The sequence below is a fragment of the Piliocolobus tephrosceles genome, chromosome 6 (assembly GCF_002776525.5).
Source record: "Piliocolobus tephrosceles isolate RC106 chromosome 6, ASM277652v3, whole genome shotgun sequence".
Classification (NCBI taxonomy): Eukaryota; Metazoa; Chordata; class Mammalia; order Primates; family Cercopithecidae; genus Piliocolobus; species Piliocolobus tephrosceles.
This window is the reverse complement of record NC_045439.1, coordinates 114,528,356-114,551,357: the sequence shown is the minus strand read 5'-3', so window position 1 is coordinate 114,551,357 and position 23,002 is coordinate 114,528,356. Positions and strand designations below refer to the sequence as shown.

The window sequence follows — 23,002 nt, the reverse complement described above, 5'->3', positions numbered from 1 at the left end:
ATCCCAGCTACTCAGGAGGCTGAGGCTGGAGAATTGCTTGAACCTGGGAGGTGGAGGTTGCAGTGAACTGAGATCATACCTCTACACTCCAGCCTGGGTGACAGAGCGAGACTCCATCTCAAAAAACAAACAAACAACACCTTTTGGCACAGTTCATTTGAAGAATTATAAATTAGAATTTTTAACACGTAGTAACCTTAAATTTTATTAAAAACATAGAAATCTTGCTGGATGTGGTGGCTTACACCTGTAATCCCAGCACTTTGGGAGGCCAACGTAGGCATATCACCTGAGATCAGGAGTTTGAGACCAGCCTGGCCGATATGATGAAACCCCCGTCTCTACTAAAAATACAAAAAAATTAGCCAGTTTTGGTGGCAGGTGCCTGTAATCCCAGCTACTGGGGAGGCTGAGGCGAGAGGATCGCTTGAACCCAGGAGACGAGGTTGCAGTGAGCCAAGGTTGTGCCACTGCACTCCAGCCTGGGCGACAGAGTGACACTTCATCTAGAAAAACAAACAAACAAAAAAATAACATAGAAATCTTGAATTGCCTATTGTATATCAGTCTTTTTACAAATAAGAACCATTTCGTAATTATTAGAAAAACGTTTCCCTATAGCATAATTTTTAGAGACCAAACATATTTAGTCTTTCTGTTAAATTTAAGAAGTCAAGTAGAGACCTACTTTTGGTCCTTTCATGGCCATCATTTTGTCACCAAACCAATTGGGTTAGTTTGCCTGTGGACAATGGAAAGCCAAACACCAAAGCACCAGGTTTTTACATTGAGAAAGGTTTATTGTGAGTCAGCTAACAAGGAGACAGAAGGAAATGCTCAAATCCTTCTCCTTGAGCTGGGGGCTGGTCAGCTTTTATAAGCATAGGCTAATGAGGTATGATCTTATTATATCTTGCAATGAGGTGATGCCAGGAAGCCTGATCTGATTGGATCCTGCCATAGGGTATGCCAGGGCTCAATCTGATTGGATCCTGGATCCTGCCATGTGGTGTCCACCTCCTAATTCAGTACTTACTACTCAGTCTAAGCATTAAGTTCTGCCCATGGTTGTATGCTTGGTTTATCAGCAAGCCTTTATAGAAAGCCTACTATGTGTGATGAATGTACTGGCCCAGGTGTTTTTCAGGTACATTAAATTCAATTTAGAGTCATTTGAAATGAATTGCCTTAGCTGTGAAGTATTTTTAGTTCCTTGGAACCTTAATAGCAGTTTTCATTGTTGTTGTTGTTTTTCTGAGACGGAATCTCGCTGTCGCCCAGGCTGGAATGCAGTGTCGCAGACTTGACTTGCTGCAACCCTGCCCCCTGAGGTCAAGAGATTCTTGAAAAATAGTTACCCCGAGACTACCCATGACCAACGTCTATGAAACTGTGGAAATAAATAATTGAAAATCTAAGTTGCTGGAGCTTTAAATTATTTTGAGCCCTTAAAGAAATATGATCATGAAGCCTGAGTCACATGACAGGCAACTGTAACCTAGAAAGGTATAACTGTTTCTCTGATTACAGATTAGCCTTTGTTCTTACGTATAATGTTTCGATGTTTTGTACAATATCGTAAATGAATAAAGCGTGTCAGGGAAGATTCCTTCCCTCTTCTCTGTTGATTTTCCTTATAAATTAACTTCCCTCTTAACCTTTCTCATACAAAGACTTCATGACTATCACATTGTCTTAAGATGGAATATTAAATATACTTTTAAATTGGAAAGGAAATGAAAACCAGCTGTAAAGAAAACAAGCCATAGGGAAAAGAAAATAAACTGTAACTAAATTGTTATAACTCATAAATCAGCCTTGTATAGAAAATGTTGTGATTCTGTTAAATCTCTTTGTTTTCTTCCTATATGCAAGACCTTAACTTTTAACTTCAGGGTGCTAACTCCATTTCTCTGGAATCTGTGTTTCCTGGATGGCCATTCCTAGTCTTTCATATGAATAAACTCTTTTAAACTGGATTCTGATCCTTTCGATTACTTCAGGTTGACAAAACCATACCCCAAAAAGATGAAGAATAGTTTTCCTTTTATATTTTTGGCACAAAAACTCCTAGCACTGGCAGACTGACATGTCTCTGGGTCAAATGACTGGAACATCAAAACCCTGTCTCTACAAAAAATACAAAAATTGGCCAGGCATGGTGGCACACGTCTATAGTCTCAGCTATTAGGGAGGCTGAGGCAGGAGGATCACCCCAGCCCAGGAGGTTAAAGCTGTAATGAGTTGTGAGCATGCCACTGCATTTCAGCCTGGGTGATAGAGCGAGACCCTATCACAAAAATGAATAAATAAATAAGTAAAAGCATGAGTCTATGGAAAGGACATATTACATGTTATTAAGTTTTAAGGAGCACAATATGAAATTATATACAGTTTCCATTTAGGTTTAAAAAAATCAAGCCTTTGCATGTGTTCATTTAGCCATTCATTCCTTGAAAGAAAACGTCTTAAGCGTCTCCTGTTAGTACATTCTGTGCTAAGGTGATCTAACTCAGTTACAGTTTTATAGGAAGACAGATCATGAAACAACAGTAAATGAATGATACCCTTCTCTTCACTCACTGCTCTCTAGCCATATTGATCTTTCAATTTCTCAAAGTTAGCAAACTCTTTCCTGTGCACATTTTACTGTCTTCACAGTGCCTCTTATATTATAAAGCTGGTGATTATGTATTTATAAGGATAGTTATCTACCCGATATCTCTGTCTCTATATTGTAACTTCTTTGAGGGCAGGAATCATGATACCATTTAATTGTCAATACTTAGCTCAATACCTAATACATAGTAGGTATTCAGTAAACATTTCTTGGGCAAATGAATGAATACATGATAGGGGAAGTATGTAGTAGAAACACTTTAATCTAATGGGAGTTAGTGGAGATTTCCCCAAAGAACTGAATTTTAAGCTGAGATCTGAAGAATGAAGAAGAATTAGCAACTGAAGAAGAAGAGGCAGAGTATTCTAGAGCTTAAGCTTAGATATTATCCTAAAGGCAAGAGAAGAGTTTTAAACAAAATGTAGTACTATCAAATTTCCATTTTCCAGTGTTGTTAGGCATAGACTAGATAGGCAGTGCTGGAGCCAGAGAGGTTGTTTGGGAGGCTTTAATAATAATAGATGGTGGTGGCCTCACTTGGGTTCTTGGCAGTGGAGAAACAGAGAAGTGGGTGTGTTTGAGAGATTTTTAGAAGGCAGAATAACTGATTAGGGATAGTGAAGGAAAAGGAAGAGTTAGTGTGATTCCACATTTCTGCTTTCCAATTGAGAAGATCCTTGGGCCATTAATGGAGACTAGGGACTCCATTAAAGGAAAGAAGTATCTGAGGAGTAAAGAACCTGAGGTACCCTTGAGACCTATCTAAATGAAGGTTGAGCATTAAGGACTTCGTTATATAGGTGGATATTCTGGGTATAAATAAATGCCTTGAAAGAAAGAAATAAAACCTTAATAATATTGGGACTCAAGTTATATTAAATTTTTTATTATTAAATTTTGGTTTTCATTACTGTATTTTTGTGAAGGAAATATAAACTTAAAAAAATTATATTAGCATGGGAAATGCAAAATTAAAAAAAAAAAGGACAAAAAACTAATACCTTCTTTAGGCAAAATGTGGGCTACACTCGGTAAAAATAAGTGAATGGTCCTAAATGGAAGCCTACTGGGAAATGAGTTCAACATTAGCATGTATGTATGGGGATGAGTCATCTGGAAATTTAAACTTGCCATTCAAAGAAGGCCTCCTAGTGGAAGGGCCTGTCATTTATTCATCCATGTATCCTTTGGACTTAGCATAGTGCCTTGTACCTAGCAATGGCTCAAGTGATAGCTATGATTTTAGATTTATTATTAACACATTAATTTTGTTTACATCACTATTCAACATTGAATTTTTATACAATGATATAATCTATGTCATCTTTTTAGGTAGATTGGGGTCAACTGGACTACTTAGTTGTTGACATGCCACCAGGAACTGGAGATGTGCAGCTAACAGTCTCACAGAATATTCCTATAACAGGTAAATCTTCAAAGTTTAAAGTAATTTGTACTTTTTTTTGATGTGTTGTTATTGCTATACCAAAACACAAACTCCACATCAGGCAAATATTTTATCTTAAAAATATTCATTCACTTATAAATTTTTCATTAGAGATCAGAAGCATAAATTATTCAAAATATTACCAGAATAAGTATATTTATGAAACCATTACACTTTTGTTACTAGGAAGAGCAAAGTCTCTGGTTCTTGTTGTTCTTGGGAGAAAGAATTTGTCCAAGAGACAATTTTAGCAAAAAGAACAGAGAATTTATTGAAGAAAGTACATGCCAAGAGAGGAGCAGGCTGGAAAAACAGCAGTAGGAACAGCAAGGGTTAAGTAGTAGCAGAGACAGTATGCTCTGAAAGAGGAGGCAGAGTGAGCTGCTTGAAAGAAAATGAGCCAACAGCCCTGAGAGTTCAACATTGCAGTTTTCATTGTGTTGAGCTCTTTCTTTAAGTTCCTGTCTGTCTCAAGTCTCGGCCTTTGTCTTTGGCTAGTTTCCCACTTCTGCTTTAAGTCTCTACCTTGTCCCTGACTAGTTCCTGCAACAGTTTTGTGGGATTCTCTTACTCTGAGTTGATGCATATGTGTGTGCCCAGTGTTGGATATGAAGTCTACTTAATGGCATTGTTGCTCCTTACCGCCACCCCAGGAAGGTCGTATAGCGGTTAAATCTGTACTTACTGTGCCTGTGTATCTCTTAAGAATTTCCCCTTTGCCCTCTTTCCCTCCTTATCAGCATGTAGCTAGCTACATTCTGACAGGTTAACTATAGAGTGAGCAATTACTGGGCATCTTAAGGGGTATTTCAGGGTGTTCCTTTCTGCATAGATATTTCCGCTCCTGTCTACTCATACCCAGCATGCAGGTTTTGGGTAGTCTCTGGGATGTGAGATTTTCTAGTCCTCCTTTTCTCAGGCGCTCTCTTTTCTGCTCATGTCTAGCTATCTGTCTGCTCTAACACTTCACAAAGGTGGTAGTATAAATCTGTGTTCTGGGAAAGCAGTAGCATTTAAGTATTTTTTAGGCAGAACATGACTGGTTCACTGCTGTGCAGCACTTATACCACTGATACATGACAGGCACTCGGTAAATATTTATTGAGTGAACACTGAATAAGAATAAATATTAGGAAAATTGGCTTTTTGGTAAATACAACTGTGGGAGAATCTTATAGTCTGCTAATTAATATTAAAGTCAAGAAAACAATAAACATAGCTTATATAAAATACATAATACTTCAATATGGTAGTGCATATCTTTTTTATGATATGGAATTTAAATATTAGTACGGTAGTTACCCTTTATATTGAATCTGTTTCTAAAGATTTTCCTAGATTCCACTAGAGAAATAGTTGCAAATCTCTCATATATGAAAGGATTTCTGGGAAAATAATGGAATTTTAAAGTGTCTTTGCTAATTAGTTATATGCTGATTGCCAAGCAATATCATTGACATTTAATGGTTAAAAGGTTTAGAATCTAAGTTTTTGACAAAATATACATGTTATTTGGAAATATCAGGTATAACCTTATTAATGGAGATACTTTTGCTGTTTTAACATATTTATAATCTTAATGGACTCTGAGACTTTTTCTTTGGTAAGGCAGGCTGTAAAGTATGAGATGGGAGTAAAATGATATATGAAAATAATTCATTTTTTCATACAGATTTTTCTTTTTTTGCTGTTTTCTTTTTAAGGTATTTATCGTTTTAGGATTTTATATTTACAAATTTTGAGAATATTTACCAAATATTCATTTAAAAAAAGTGCTTCTGATACCTTGGAATGCCTTTTGCAAGCATACAAAATGCTTACATTATTCATATAGATAATACATTAGTAAAATTGGGCTAAATTATCATTTATGCCTTGAGTAGTGACTTGGCACCTTGGAAAAGTTTAAGTAACCTCACACAGATAAACGGATGTTGCCTAAGCAGTCTTTTTCTCCATTATACTTTTCTTTAAGCTCCTTTGGACAAGATTTATGATTAAATTACCCTATTTTAGTTTGTATTTATACTCCAACACCAGCATTGTATATAGATAGAGGCTGAGATTTTCTTCCCCATTCTTTCTTATATCCTAAAATTTAACCAGTGTATTTCTTTTTTCCTTTCCTCTGATGAAGAGTCTACCATGTAATAGGCAATTAATATTACATGAGAGTAAGATAGTCTTTTTTTGTTGTGGTGGTGAAATGTGCAGAACAGTTAAGTAGTACTATTAATATATTGACATTGTTGTGCAGCCATCACCACTGCCATTGCCAGAGCCTTCATCTTCTCAAACTGAAACTTTGGAGCCATTAAACAGTAACTCTCTGGTTGGGTGCTGTGGCTCATGCCTGTAATCCCAGCACTTTGGGAGGCCGAGGCAGGTGGATCACGAGGTCAGGAGATCGAGACCATCCTGGCTAACACAGTGAAACCCGGTCTCTACTAAAAATGCAAAAAAATTAGCTGGGTGTGGTGTTGGGCACCTGTAGTCCCAGCTACTCGGGAGTCTGAGACAAGAGAATGGCGTGAACCTGGGAGGTGGAGCTTGCAGTGAGCCAAAATCACACCACTGCACTCCAGCCTGGGCAGGAGAGCAAGATTCCGTCCCCAAAAAAAAAAAAAACCAAAAACCAGTAACTCTCTGTAGATCCTCCATTCTCCCCAGCCTCTGATAACTGCTATTCTTAATGTGTTTTTTACATTAAAGGAAGACCAAGCAAGAAAATATATTTTGAAAGACTGCATTAATGCCAGGTATGGCGGCTCATACCTATAATCCCAGAACTTTAGGAGGCCGAGGCAGGAGGATCACTTGAACCCAGGAGTTCAAGACCAGACTGGGCCATATAACGAGACCCCATCTGTACAAAAGAATTAAAGAAAAAAAAGTCATCTGGGAGTGGTGGCGTGCACTGGTGGTCCCAGCTACTTAGGAGGCTAAGGCAGGAAGATCACTTGAGCCCTGAAGGTCGAGGCTGCAGTGAGCTGTATTCAAGCCATTGCACTCCAAACTGGGTGATAGAGTAAGACCCTGTTTCAAAAACAAATAAAAATAAAAAAAGATTTAAAACCTAAAATTTATTTTATGATTTATTATTAAACCATTATATCAATAAATTTTGATTCATATGCAAGGTAAATGTGTAGCACTGTAGAGGAGAAAAGGATGAGTAGATCAGTCTATTCCCTAGACCAGAGTTCCTTACCTTTTTTGACTTTCAGAGTTTTTATGAGAATTTGATGAAAACTATGGATTTTCTCCAGGAAAATATATTTATATATGGTATACAGAAACACTAATTTTGTATATAAATTTAGGAAGTTTACACTCCTCAGGTTAAAAGCCCTAGCTCTAAGAGGTAGAGCAAGGTGAGGAGCAGGAGAGAGTGGCTGGTAAGAAAAGAACATGTATGACTTATGAGAAGTGCTTATGAGAGATCTAAACCCAGGCTATGGGTTTCAAAGGAAGAGACTGTGAGATTAAGGGGAATACAAAACACTTCATGGAGATGGACCTTGAAGAATAAATATGATACATTGTAGAACATTCAGGATTGCTCCATACCTGCTTTCTTTGCTTGTTCTTTAATAATTTAATCAATGAAAAGCACTAATTCTTTATGGGCAGTAGATTTCTGTATGAAATGGTATCATGGTGATTGCCTGTTAATAATAAACTGCCATTGGATGACAGTCTTCCATACATTAATTTTCAAATTTAATTTTTAAGGTGTTATATGATTTCTGTTTTCTTAAATCTCAGAAAGGTTTAGTGGCTTTCATAAGAAAACACAATTACAGTAAATCATAGCTAAGTTTTATATTCATTTTGACAGAGTTTAAAGCTTATGCTGTTGACCTCTATATCAGACTGGCCTAATGTAAAACCCAACAATGTTTGACTCATAGATTTTTCTGAGTTTAGCCCTAGTCCATTAAAATTAATTTAGGTTGAAATTATTCTAATCTAGGTAATCCCTGATAAAAAATAAATTTATCTGTGAATATGCCTAAATTTGTGGACCCCGAGGGGCTGAATATCCAACTCGTGGTCTGGATTGGTGCTTACTATATTCAGTAATTTTTTTGAGTCCTGAGAGACTACTTTGGTCCTCTTTAACTCACACATTCTAGGAGAATTCTGGAGGAAGTCTAGAAGCAGTTTTCTTCTTTTAGGAGTATAGCCCCAAGTGATTCTTGAAGAGACCAGTATTATCTTTGTGCTCATTCATATACCAGTCTTGAACATATGGCCCATTTTCAGACACCCTGGCTCTCTGTATAGAATTGTAGCAGTGAGTGTTAGTACATTCATATTGTGGTTATTAAGTCAGTATTAAAATGGATAACAATGAAAGACTAGATTTCCTACATTGAAGTTGTATTAATTTGTATTACTTTTATAATTATAAAAAATAGCAGCAAGGAAATGCAGATAAACCAAAAAAAAAAAGTAGCAAACAACAAAAATGTTCTACCAAAAAGGATGTTGAAGGGAATTTGGGGAGCATGTGATTGTGTCTATGTGTGTGTTAAAGTGTATATGTTAAAGCCTTAGTTCCTGAGGTTTGGGTTTATTCAGGCCAGTGTCCTTTCACAGATAGCATATCTAAAAAGCTACCAAAAATGATGCTGTTCCCAAGATTTCGAGGGAATGGCAGCAACCAAGAAATTGCTGGCCTGGCTGAATCATGACTTTCATAAATTTACATAACTTGTAACAGCCTGTCAGAATCATATCTGCTCTTTCAGACTTAACTAAATTACATGTTCTCTAATTATAAACCCAGTTTTTCTTTCCTTATCATTGACTTTAGAACTCTTGTAAGATACTCTGTGTTCTTCTACCTTTTCTTATGTCCCATATCCTATAAACAACATAAGCTCTTTAGATTCCCATTTGAGTATCCCTGTAATTTGACCTCTCGCTCCTTCCCAGTAAACACCTTCGTATAATTTGGATCCCTCTAAAAAAAAACCCTTTGTACTCACTACTCCCACCTTCCCTTTACTTTCCAGAGTCTGCCTTCACAACGCAGTTGATTCTCACTTAGAATGCCTTTCCTCCCCGTCAGTGAGTACTCAAATCCTGTGTAATCTTTAAAAGCTATCTAGCTCAAATGTCTACTCCCTGCCATCTTCCCCAAATCCCCACTTAGGAATCACTTCCTCCTCGTTTGGAAATCACATAGCATAATGTTTGGATCATTCCTATAGCACTTCTGATGTTCTTCATTCAAAACCTGCATACCTATGTTATCTTCTCTAGCAGCCTGTTAACTTCCTGGAGGGCTAGGCTGTTTTTCATTCATCTTTGCATTTCTCAGGGTGCCAAACTCAGTGCCTTTCTGCAACTACTCAGGAAATGTTGAATCAATGAATGAGTGTTTTATCTGTGTTATCTTTCCAACTAGGCTGGAAGCTGCTTGAATGCAAAAAATTTTTCCTATTTATCATAGTATCTCTTAAAGTACTTTGGCCTATAGCTTATACAATTAATATTAACTGAGTAAATGACAAAGCTACTCCGACTAGCTATTACTGTTTATGTAGAAAGTTTTGTGCCCTCTTATCTTTCTTACCATCCTGCTGATTCATCCTATGAGCCCCTCACCCTGATTGCTTCTCACCCAAGTGTTTTTTTCTGTGTATATGTTAAAGGAAGCATTTTTCAAGGAAATATACATTTTATTTTATTTCCCCTCTGAGAGAAAACTACTTTCATTTTAGGTAGTTATTTATTTATTTATTTATTTTGCTGTACCGTATATAATATCCGTGTGATCTGTTGATGCCTTTTAGTATTCCTTTTGTTTTAGTGTGTGGGATAGTAGTGTGCAGGTAGGCATTTGCTATTTGATTACTTGCAGGCTCTATATTAAATTACTAATGAGAATAACTAGTGTTGTTCCTAGTGTTGTTCCACTGTAATACAGTAATTAGAAATTACCTTATTTACATGGGGCGTGGTGGCTCACACCTGTAATCCCAGCACTTTGGGAGGCCCAGGCAGATCACGAGATCCGGAGAATGAGACCGGATGGCTAACACGGTAAAACCCTGTCTCTGTTAAACATACAAAAAATTAGCCGGGGCTGGTGGCAGGCACCTGTAGTCCCAGCTACTTGGGAGGCTGAGGCAGGAGAATGGCGTCAACCCGGGAGGCAGAGCTTGTAGTGAGCGGAGATCCTGCCACTGCAATCCAGCCTGGGTGACAAAGCAAGACTCCGTCTCAGAAGCTAAATAACTTTCTGACAAAAAAAAAAAAAATTATCTTATTTACTTGAAGTGATGTTTAGTACGGTGCTAAATACCTTTCTGATCCTCTGTCCTTACCTGTGGAAAACTTGCTTAACTCCACAGACTTGTAAGGATCAAATAAGATAATGAATGTAAAGCCTCCATCTAAATGTGTACTATTTTCTAGAAACTACAGGAACACTATCAAAAAGTTTTTTTGTGGGCAGGGCGGTTAGTAGTGAAGTGTCGTGAATTAGAAAGAGCCTTTCTATCAATTTTGCATTTCTGTAAGCTATGTTGAGAATAAAATCAGATGTTTTATACTTGGAAAGAGACATTCTTTTGGAAAATGCGTAGAGGCAGACCTGTCCACATAGAAAGTGTAGTATTCTGAAAGAGAATCTTGAATCTTGATATTAGCTAGATATAAGATACAACTGCCCCCACAAAAAAAGCCACCTTTTTTATAGTGTACATGTAGTTTCTAGAAAATACTACACATTTAGATGGAATCTTTACATTCATTATCTTATTTGATCCTTACAAGTCTGTGGAGTTAAGCTCTCCACAAGTAAGGATAGAGAATCAGAAAGGTGTTTAGTACCTTACTAAACATCACTGCAAGAAATAAGATAAAGAATTTCTAATTAGCAACTCTTTGTATATGCTCCATCTTGTTACGTAGAATGGATAACAACCTCATTACATGTACACCTTGGGAGTATCACAGGTTTGGTTCCAGACCACCTCAATAAAGCAAATATCGTAATCAAGTAAGTCTCATGAACTTTTTGGTTTCTTAGTACATACAAAACTTCTGTTTACACTATACAGTAGTCTATGAAGTGTACACAACATTATATCTTTAAAAATATACATTCCTTAAATATTTTATTGCTAAAAATGCTAATGATCATCCAAGCCTTCAGCAGGTCATACTTTCTTTGCTGGCAAAGTGTCTTGCCTTCATGATTGTGGCTACTGACTGATCAGGGTGGCAGTTGCTGATGGTTGGAGTGGCTGTGGCATTTTCTTAAAATAAGACAACAAAGAAATTTGCTGCATCAACTGACTCCCTTTCAGGAAAGATAGCATGTGATGCTGTTTGATAGCATTTAACCAATAGTAGAATATCTTTCAAAACTGGAGTCAGTCTTCTCAAGCCATGTTTCTGCTTTATCAACTAAATGTGCGTAATATTCTAAATACTTTGTTGTCATTTCAACAGTGTTCACAGCATCATCACCAAAAGTAGATTCCATCTCAGTAAACCACTTTATTTGCTAATTCATAAGGAGCAATTCCTTATCTGTTCAAGTTTGATAATGAGATTTCAGCAATTCAATCACATCTTCAGATCCCACTTCTAATTCTAATAATTCTCTCGCTGTTTCCACCACATCTGCAGTTATTTCCTCCACTGAAGTCTTGAACCCCCAAAAGTCATCTATGAGGGCTGGAATAAACTTCTTCCAAACTCCTGTTCATCTTGATATTTTGACCCCTGCCCATGAATCACAAATGTTATTTGGTACAGTGAGAATACATAGAACATAATATCGATTAGGATTGTCATCTTATTATATGGGTGTGGTTTGTGGCACCCCACAACAGTTATAATAGTAACATGAAAGATCACTGATCACAGATCACCATAACAGATATAAACTTAATGAAAAAGTCTGAAATATTGCAAGAATTACCAAAATGTGACTATGTATGCTGTTGGAAAAATGGCACGGGTAGACTTGCTTGACACAGGTTTGCTACAAACCTTCAATTTGTAAAAAATGCAGTATCTGTGAAGTGCAGTAAAGTGAAGTGCAATATAATGAGGTGTGACCATATAAGAAGAAACTTTAAATTAAAAAAAACTTATTTGTGTTAAATATTTTTCCTTCTTTGTTTCAACTGAAGTGCTGTGTATGATATCTGAAGACTGTCTCCATTTGACTTCAACTCTTGGAATTAAGTAAAGACTTTATGCTTCATATTAAATATGTGAAGCATGTTTTCTCTTTTTAAGGATTGGAGAGTTTTAGTAATTTATTTATATTAAAGTGCTGTATTAGAGTCCTAGCAGGAAACAGATGACACACCTTAAAATGAATTAATAAAAGAAAATTTAATGAAGCGACTAGTTACATAGGAGTGAGCAGCATTAAGGAAACCAACCAGAGATGGTGACGTACCCAGGGACTAGTGACAGTACAACTTGTTATTGCCCTTCCACTGGAAGGGGCAAGGGAGTGAACTGTGTTAGTGGAACTTGGAGCCTGCTGGAGCCATGGAAAAGGGGTTACCTGATAGAGGAAGCTATGGCTCTTCCCAGAACTGCTACAAGGCAGGAAGGAGTGTTGGGTGAGGTAGGTAATAAAACTTCAAATTCTTTCTCCTCCCACAGTCTCATCTCCTGTTTGTCCCTCCTCATAGTGGATCCTCATTGAGAGCCAGAAGGCAAGGAAACTTGGGTGATACAGTCCACAGAGGTCAGCTCCTGGGGGACTGATCAGGGCAGAGGGCATTTGGGCAGAGTTTAAGGAATGCGGAGGGAGACTGCCGCAAGTGGAATAATTAACACAACATTGCTTCTTCATGGCTATAATTGTGAATTAACAGCTTGACATAGATGAAATACAAAGAAAGCGGACAGAATCTCTGCCCTCTAAAAGACTGTAAGCTAATTTAGACACCAGTAGTACAGTCAAATTAGTGAAAATTAATACTATCACAAGGCAAAATTATACTGTCATAAACCTACAAACAGAATATTTATGTTGTAGATGAGCAGTGATACAAGTATATTTTGTGTAATGGGGAGTAATAGATGGAAGAGTTTATTTTGATAGGATAGTTAGAAAAAAGTTCCCCTTCACATTATTAAGTAAAGATTGATATAGGAATGAAACTTTTGGAAATTGTTCTTATAATAGAACGAACAAAGACTGAGCAACTGAGTGGGAAGCTGTCATGATCCCTTCTTTGTTCCTTCTGTTTTCTTCCAGGGAACAGCAGAAGTGGTACAGGACACAGCTAGACAGTCCTAGTGTGAGTCCTATTTTGATTTCTTATCTCCTAGAGAAAGAGAAGCCACTGTGTATGACAGTAGTGAGCTAGTTAATATGCTGAATATTGATGGGCTCAGGAAAAGTTGCATTAACAGTTTGGTGTTATATTATTGCTGTGGTTTGACTGTGTCCCACAAAAGTTCATGTGTTAGAAACTTACTTGCTAATGTAACATTATTAAGAGGTGTGGACTTTAAGAAGTGATTGGGTCATCAGGATGACCTGCTGCCACGTCATCCTGGTGCTGCCAGCATCCACGTGCATGCTGCCACGCCTGGCTAATTTTTTTTGTATTTTTAGTAGAGACAGAGTTTCACCACGTTGGCCAGGATGGTCTTGATCTCCTGACCTCGTGGTCCACCGGCCTGGGCCTCGCAAAGTGCCTGGGCCTCCCAAAGTGCTGGGATTACAGGCGTGAGCCACCGCTCCTGGCCACCCTTCTTCTTTTCTACACAATGTCATGATGTAGTGGGAAGGCTCTCCCCAGAAGTTGCTGCCATGCCCTTGGACTTCCCAGCCTACAGAACAATGAGCCAAATAAACTTATTTTCCTTATAAATTACCCAGTCTCCGACATTCTGTTATGGAAACAGAAAGTGAAATGAGACAATTGATAATGAGGTGATGTCCTTTCTTCCTGTCTAGGACCTTTCCTATCTGGATGCTGCAGATAGAAAGCCAGAGGTCTTTCTGTCTCTCATTTATTTAAATGAGATGAGATAGGAGTTTTAAATTAAGACATTGTGATATTTCAGTCATTGTTTAAAGTGAAAGGCATTTATTGTTTGTGAAAGGTGTCAGGCCTATTGTCACAGTGACTAAACTTCCATTCACTCATTAAAAATTCTTGAGAAAAAATTAAACTTGCCTACCCTGGTATTTTTCCTTCCATCAGCAGTTTACTTAATCACTTATCTCTTTTATGGTAACACTCTTTGACTGCCAATTTGGACAATGGTTTCTGTAATGAGGAAACCTATTGGGGATTAGAGGATCAGAAACTTACTGTTGCCAAGTTAAATAAATAAATGACCCATACACCATTTCTTTAAATAGTTTCCTTGATTGTTTGGCATTTACTTTTTCAAAGCAAAAGGAACATAGTAATTTCACTTAGGGAAACTAAATAAAATCTTTCAGTTTTTAAAAAAATAGCTATTTTTTCACTTCTTATTTTCAAATTTGCAAGAGTAATTCTTTAAAGGCATCTAATGCCAGTCTTTTGGAAAACATTGAAAACTCAAAGAAAAACATTTGGCTATTTTGGATTTTAGTGCTGTGTTTCCCCTAAAACTTTACAATTTATAATGACTTCAAAATGTAGCTCTAAAAATCACCTTGCAGGTTACCTTAAAGGTAAAGGAATTACGACATTACTTTTCGTAATGTTAAGGAATATTAAGTTTTCATTTATGTTTTTAATTTCCAGAACAGAACATTAAAGGAGGCAATCAATTTTGGACTCTTTTCAAGCACACCATCTTTCCATACAAATATTGGACAGAGTTATAATTAATAGATACTTGGCAAGAGTTGCATGATGTGGAAGGAGTTATTGTTTTATTCATCAAGTTAAAAAAATTCTTTCTGAAATAAATTGGTTTTGTTGTTACACAAATTGTAACCAACTACTGGAAACTGCATTCCAGGGTTTTATCTTTTAAGGCATTCCTGGTGATTCAGTTTGCTACTTTAGCTCTAGTTAGATTGGGAATCAAATTTATAAAATCAAATATAATGCCATTTACTAAATGCTTTCTGTCTTTCTTTTCTTTTCCTCCTTTCTTTCCATTCTTTCTTTCTTTCCTTTCTTCCTTTGAGATGGAGTCTCTCTATATTACACAGGCTGGTCTCAAACTCCTTGGTTCAAGGGATTCTCCCACCTTAGCCTCCCAAGTAACTGGGATTACAGGGATGCACCACCACACCTAACTCTCAATCTAAATTTAAGAAGAAGTAAACTCTTTAGGGCTCTTGTATTTGGCTGAACGTATATGAAATACAAGGGAAGGGACATAGTTTTTGCCCTCTATGAGTTTGTAAGCTAATATAGACGGTAGTAGTACAGTCAAATTAGTGAAAATTCATACTATCACAAGGCAAAATTGTACTGTCATTAAATCTATGAACAGAATATTTATATTGTAGATAAGCAACTATATTTTGTGTAGTGGGGAGTAGAAGTAATAGGTAGATGTTACAGTTAAAAGTTCAATTAAGAGTTCAAAGAAATAGCTTGAGAATTAATAACTTCTGAACTATGACATGAAAAGGAGCAGGAGTTTAAAAGCTTCCCCAGGTGATTCTTATTTAATCAGCTTTCAGCATCACTTGTCTAGACCAACCCATCTGATGTTTGAATTCCCTGAATTCCTATCAAGAGGTCATCTAGCCTGTATTTGAATAGTAAGTTTCTGAGATAATTCATTCCTTTTTATAGTACAAAAACAGGCACATAGACCAATGGAACAGAATAGAGAGCCTAGAAGTAAGGCCACACACCTATGACTATCTGATCTTCAACAAGGGTGACGAAAAACAAGCATTGGGGAAAAGACTCCCTATTTAATAAATGGTGCTGGGATAACTGGCTAGCCATAAGCAGAAGATTGAAGCTGCAACCCTCCCTTACACCATATACAAAAATCAATTCAAGATGGATTAAAGACTTAAATGTAAAACCCAAAATGATCAAAACCCTGGAAGACAACCTAGCAATACCATCTTGGACATAGGAATGGCAAAGATTTCATGACAAAGATGCTAACAGCAATCACAACAAAAGCAAAAATTGGCAAAAGGGATCTAATTAAAATTAAGAGCTTCTGCACGGCAAAAATAAACTATCAACAGAGTAAACAGACAACCTACAGAATGGGAGAAAATATTCACAAACTATGCATCTGACAAAGGTCTAATATCCAGCATCTATTTACAAGAAAAAAATAAAACCATTAAAAAGTGGGCAAAGGACATGAACAGACACTTTTCAAAAGAAGGCATACATGCAGCCAACAAGCATATGAATAAAAGCTCAAAATCACTGATCATTAGAGAAATGCAAATCAAAACCACAATGAGATACCATCTCATACCAGCCAGAATGGCTGTTATTAATACAAAGTCGAAAAATAACAGATGCTGTTGAGATTGCAAAGGGAACACTTATACACTGTTGGTGAAAGTGTAAATTAGCTCAACCATTGTGGAAGCTGGTGATTCCTCAAAGAGCTAAAGACAGAACTGTCATTCACCCTAGCAGTGCCATTACTGGGAGTATACCTGAAGGAATATAAATCATTCTGTCATAAAGACACACGCACATGTACATTCATTGCACTACTACTCACAATAGCACAATAGCAAAGAATGCAATCAACCTAAATGCCAATCAGTGGTAGACTGAATAAAGAAAATGTGATATATACACCCCATGGAATACTGTGCGTCCATAAAAAAGAATGTTCCTTTGCAGGGACATGGATGGAGCTGGAGGCCATTATCCTTAACTACCTAATGCAGGAACAAAAAAATACCCCATGTTGTCACTTATAAGTGGGAACTAATCGTGAGAACACATGGATACAAAGAGGGTAACAACACACACCGGGGCCTCTCAGAGGGTAAAGGGTGGGAGGAAGGAAAGGAGCTGGAAAAAAAAAAAAACTATTGGATAATAGACTTAATATGTGGGTGATGAAATAATCTGTACAACAAACCCCTGTGACACATGTTTACCTATATAACAAAACTTCACATGTAACCCCGAACCTAAAATAAAAATTCAAAAAAAAAAAGAAAAGAATTTTTGGACATTTCCTTCATGATATACCAGACAGAGCTTAATGTCTTAAAGTTCAGTGAATAGTATAATGACCAATATGTGGTCAGATTCATACAAAACACCACTTTTGAATTCATTAAACATTTATATGTAGGAAAAAATACAAATCCCACATTTTAAAAAGTTTGTGCACTTGGTCATAGATGTTAGAAATTTGATCAGGATCTGAAATGTCGCTCTGAAGAATGCCTTCACATCTTAAGTATGACGGTATTTGGAAATAGAGCAAAGCTTTCCATATAAAGTCTCTGTCTCTATTCTTTTATTTCCTGAAAAATACCTGGTTAAATAAAGTTAGGGTAATGGTAATCAGAGAGCAACAGTTCTCCTTTCTAGAGTTTATTTTAGGGAAAGAATGTGTATAAAAAGGAACGTGTTCTGTTACTAAATGGTCTTTGGTATTGGTTTGCTGTAGTCATGAGCAAGCTGAGCTATATGCGCATCACAATTTGAAATGCAAAATATTTAATCTTAGAGTTCAACATGAACAAACACTGGAAATCAAAATAGTTTTTTCAGTTGTAGAGCCGTATGTGTACAAGTAAGCTCCCCAAGGTGTTTGCTGATCAATATAAAGATAGATTCAAGACTGGAAAAATACGAGGGTTTTATCTTTTTTTTGTTTTGTTTTATTTATTTTTTGAAGGATTTTTTTTTGTTCTACTTTAAGTTCTAGGGTACATATGCACAACATGCAGGTTTGTTACATATGTATACACGTGCCGTGTTGGTTTGCTGCGCCCGTTAACTCGTCATTTACATTAGATATTTCTCCTACTGCTATCCCTCCCCCATCCCCCCACCCCACGACAGGACCCGGTGTGTGATGTTCCCCGCCCCGTGTCCAGGGGTTCTCATTGTTCAGTTCCCACCTATGAGTGAGAACATGCGGTGTTTGGTTTTCTATCCTTGCTATAGTTTGCTCAGAATGATGGTTTCCAGCTTCATCCATGTCGCTACAAAGTACATAAACTCATCCTTTTTTATGGCTGCATAGTATTCCATGGTATATATGTGCCACATTTTCTTAATCCAGTCTATCATTGATGAACATTGGGTTGGTTCCAAGTCTTTGCTATTGTGAATAGTGCCGCGATAAACATACGTGTGCATGTGTCTTTATAGTAGCATGCTTTATAATCCTTTGGGTATATACCCAGTAATGGGATCGCTGGGTCAAATTGTATTTCTAGTTCTAGATCCTTGAGGAATCGCCACACTGTCTTCCACAATGGTTGAACTAGTTTACAGTCCCACCAACAGTGTAAAAGCATTCCTTTTTCTCCACATCCTCCCCAGCATCTGTTGTTTCCTGACTTTTTAATGATTGCCATTCTAACTGGTGTGAGATGGTATCTCATTGTGGTTTTGATTTATACATCTCTGATGACCAGTGATGATGAGCATTTTTTCATGTGTCTGTTGGCTGCATAAATGTCTTCTTTTGAAAAGTGTCTGTTTGTATCCTTTGCCCACTTTTTGATGGGGTTGTTTTTTTTTTCTTGTAAATTTGTTTAAGTTCTTTGTAGATTCTGGATATTAGCCCTTTGTCAGATGAATAGATTGCAAAAATTTTCTCCCATTCTGTAGGTTGCCTGTTTACTCTGATTGTTTCTTGTGCTGTGCAGAAGCTCTTTAATTTAATTAGATCTCATGTCAATTTTGGCTTTTGTTGCCATTGCTTTTGGTGTTTTAGTCATGAAGTCCTTGCCCATGCCTATGTCCTGAATGATATTGCCTAGGTTTTCTTCTAGGGTTTTTATGGTTTTAGTTCTAACATTTAAGTCTTCAATCTATCTTGAATTAATTCATGTATAAGGTATAAGGAAGGGATCCAATTTCAGCTTTCTACATATGGCTAGCCAGTTTTCCCAGCACCGTTTATTGATTAGGAAATCCTTTCCCCATTTCTTGTTTTTGTCAAGTTTGTCAAAGATCAGATGGTTGTAGATGTGTGGTATTATTTCTGAGACCTCTGTTTAGTTCCATTGGTCTATATCTCTGTTTTGGTACCAGTACCATGTTGTTTTGGTTACTGTATCCTTGTAGTAAAGTTTGAAGTCAGGTAGCATGATGCCTCCAGCTTTGTTCTTTTGGCTTAGGATTGTCTTGGCAATGCAGGCTCTTTTTTGGTTCCATGTGAACTTTAAAGTAGTTTTTTCCAATTCTTTGAAGAAAGTCATTGGTAGCTTGATGGGAATGGCATTGAATCTATAAATTACCTTGGGCAGTATGGCCATTTTCACGGTATAGAGTCTTCCTATCCTTGAGCATGGAATGTTCTTCCATTTGTGTCCTCTTTTATTTCCTTGAGCTGTGGTTTGTTTCCTCTTCCTTGAAGAGGTCCTTCACATCCCTTGTAAGTTGGATTCCTAGGTATTTTATTGTCTTTGAAGCAATTATGAATGGGAGTTCACTCATGATTTGGCTCCCTGTCTGTCTGTTATTGGTTTATAGGAATGCTTATGAGTTTTGCACATTGATTTTGTATCCTGGGACTTTGCTGAAGTTGCTTATCAACTTGAGATTTTGGGCTGAGACGATGGGGTTTTCTAAATGTACAGTCATGTCATCTGCAAACAGGGACAATTTGACTTCCTCTTTTCCTAATGAATACCCATCATTTATTTCTCCTGCCTGATTGGCCTGGCCAGAACTTCCAACACTACGTTGAATAGGAGTGGTGAGAGAGGGCATCCCTGTCTTGTGCCAGTTTTCAAAGGGAATGCTTCCAGTTTTTGCCCATTCAGTATGATACTAGCTGTGGGTTTGTCATAAATAGCTCTTATTATTTTGAGATACATTCCATCAATACCTAGTTTATTGAGAGTTTTTAGCATGAAGGGCTGTTGAATTTTGTCAAAGGCCTTTTCTGGATCTATTGAGATAATCATGTGGTTTTTGTCTTTGGTTCTGTTTATGTGATGGATTAGGCTTATTGATTTGCGTATGTTGAACCAGTCTTGCATCCCAGGGATGAAGCCAACTTGATAATGATGAATAAGCTTTTTTAATGTGCTACTAGATTCGGTTTGCCATTATTGAGGATTTTCACATTGATGTTCATCAGGGATATTGGTCTCAAATACTATTTTTTTGTTGTGTCTCTGCCAGGTTTTGGTATCAGGATGATGTTGGCCTCATAAAATGAGTTAGGGAGGATTCCCTCTTTTTCTGTTGATTGGAATAGTTTCAGAAGGAATGGTACCAGCTCCTCTTTGTACCTCTGATAGAATTCGGCTGTGAATCCATTTGGTCCTGGACCTTTTTTGGTTGGCAGACTGTTAATTATTGCCTCAGTTTCAGAGCCTGCTATTGGTCTATTCAGAGATTCCACTTCTTCCTGGTTTAGTCTTGGGAGGGTGTATGTGTCCAGGAATTTGTCCATTTCTTCTAGATTTTCTAGTTTATTTGCATAGAGGTGTTTATAGTATCTGATGGTAGTTTGTATTTCTGTAGGATCAGTGGTGATATCCCCGTTATCATTTTTTATTGCATCTATTTGATTCTTCTCTCTTTTCTTCTTTATTAGTCTTGCTAGTGGTCTATCAATTTTGTTGATCTTTTCCAAAAAACCAACTTCTGGATTCATTGATTTTTTAAAGGGTTTTTTGTGCTTCTATCTCCTTCAGTTCTGCTCTGATCTTAGTTATTTCTTGCCTTCTGCTAGCTTTTGAATATGTTTGCTTTTGCCTCTCTAGTTCTTCTAATTGTGATGTTAGGGTGTCAATTTTAAGTCTTTCCTGCTTTCTCTTGTGGACATTTAGTGCTATAAATTTCCCTCTACATACCGCTTTAAATGTGTCCCAGAGATTCTGGTACATTGTATCTTTGTTCTCATTGGTTTCAAAGAACATCTTTATTTCTGCCTTTATTTCGTTATGTACCCAGTAGTCATTCAGGAGCAGGTTGTTCAGTTTCCATGTAGTTGTATGGTTTTGAGTGAGTTTCTTAATCCTGAGTTCTAATTTGATTGCACTGTGGTGTGAGAGACAGTTTGTTGTGATTTCTGTTCTTTTACATTTGCTGAGGAGTACTTTACTTCCAACTATGTGGTCTGTTTTGGAATAAGTGTGATGTGGTGCTGAGAAGAATGTATATTCTGTTGATTTGGGGTAGAGAGTTCTGTAGATGTCTATTAGGTCTGCTTGGTGCAGAGCTGAGTTCAAGTCTCCTGGATATCCTTGTTAACCTTCTGTCTTGTTGATCTGTCTAATGTTGACAGTGGGGTGTTAAAGTCTCCCATTATTATTGTATGGGAGTCTAAATCTCTTTTTAGGTCTCTAAGGACTTGCTTTATGAATCTGCGTGCTCCTTTCTTGGGTGCACATATATTTAGGATAGTTAGCTCTTCTTGTTGTGTTGATCCCTTTAACACTATGTAGTGGCCTTCTTTGTCTCTTTTGACCTTTGTTGGTTTAAAGTCTGTTTTATCAGAGACTAAGATTGCAACCCCTGCTTTTTTTTTGTTTTGTTTTGTTTTTTTTTTGTTTTTTTTTGCTTTCCATTTGCTCGGTAGATCTTCCTCCATCTCTTTATTTTGAGCCTATGTGTGTCTCTGCACGTGAGATGGGTCTCCTGAATACAGCACACTGATAGGTCTTAACTCTTTATCCAATTTGCCAGTCTGTGTCTTTTAGTTGGAGCATTTACCCCATTTACATTTAAGGTTAATATTGCTATGTGTGAATTTGATCATGTCATTATGATGTTACCTGATTATTTTGTCCATTAGTTGATGCAGTTTCTTCCTAACATCAATGGTCTTTACCATTTGACATGCTTTTGCAGTGGTTGGTACTGGTTGTTCCTTTTCATGTTTAGTGCTTCCTTCAGGAACTGTTGTAAGGCAGGCCTGGTGGTGACAAAATCTCTCAGCATTTGCTTGTCCTTAACAGTGGATTCATTCTAACAGAATCGGATCTTCTTGCTTCATTTCTTTAATTTGATCTTCAGTCACTGATACCCTTTCTTCCACTTGATGAAATCAACTGCTGAAGCTTGTGTATGCATCACGTAATTCTTGTGCCACGGTTTTCAGCTCCATCGGGTCATTTAAGGTCTTCTCTACACTGTTTATTCTAGTTAGCCATTCGTCTAATCTTTTTTCAAGATTTTCGCTTCCTTGCGATGGGTTCAAACATCCTGCTTTAGCTTAGAGAAGTTTGTTATTACCAACTTTCTGAAGCCTCCTTCTGTCAGCTCATCAAAATAATTCTCTATCCTGCTTCATTCTGTTGCAAGGTGAGGAGTTGTGATCCTTTGGAGGAGAAGGGGCGCTCTGGTTTTTAGAATTTTTCAGTTTTTCTTCTCTGGTTTCTCTCCATCTTTGTGGTTTTATCTACGTTTGGTCTTTGATCATGGTGACCTACAGATGGGGTTTTGGGGTGGATGTCCTTTTTCTTGATGTTAATGCCATTCCTTTCTGTTTGTTAGCTTTCCTTGTAACAGTCAGGTCCCTCAGCTGCAGGTCTGTTGGAGTTTGCTAGAGATTCACTCCAGACCCTGTTTGCCTGGGTTTCACCAGTGGAGGCTGCAGACCAGCAAATATTGCAGAACAGCAAATATTCCTGCCTGATCCTTCCTCTGGAAGCTTCATCTCAGAGTGGTACCCGGCTGTATGAGGTGTCAGTCAACCCCTACTGGGAGGTGTGTCCAAATTGGGCTAACGGTGGTCAGGGACCCACTTGAGGAGTCGGTCTGTCCATTCTCAGAGCTCAAACACCATGCTGGGAGAACCACTGATTTCTTCAGAGCTGTCAGACAGGGACGTTTAAG

General features: G+C 37.4%; 1 protein-coding gene across 1 annotated transcript in view; it reads left to right on the top strand.

The window, feature by feature from the left end:
- Positions 1-23,002, top strand: part of NUBPL (nucleotide binding protein like) — a 282,697-nt gene that overhangs the window by 208,266 nt on the left and 51,429 nt on the right. The window contains exon 7 of the mRNA XM_023227424.3: positions 3,953-4,046. Within this exon, the coding sequence (XP_023083192.2) occupies positions 3,953-4,046 (94 nt within the window). The remainder of the gene's footprint in view (positions 1-3,952; positions 4,047-23,002) is intronic.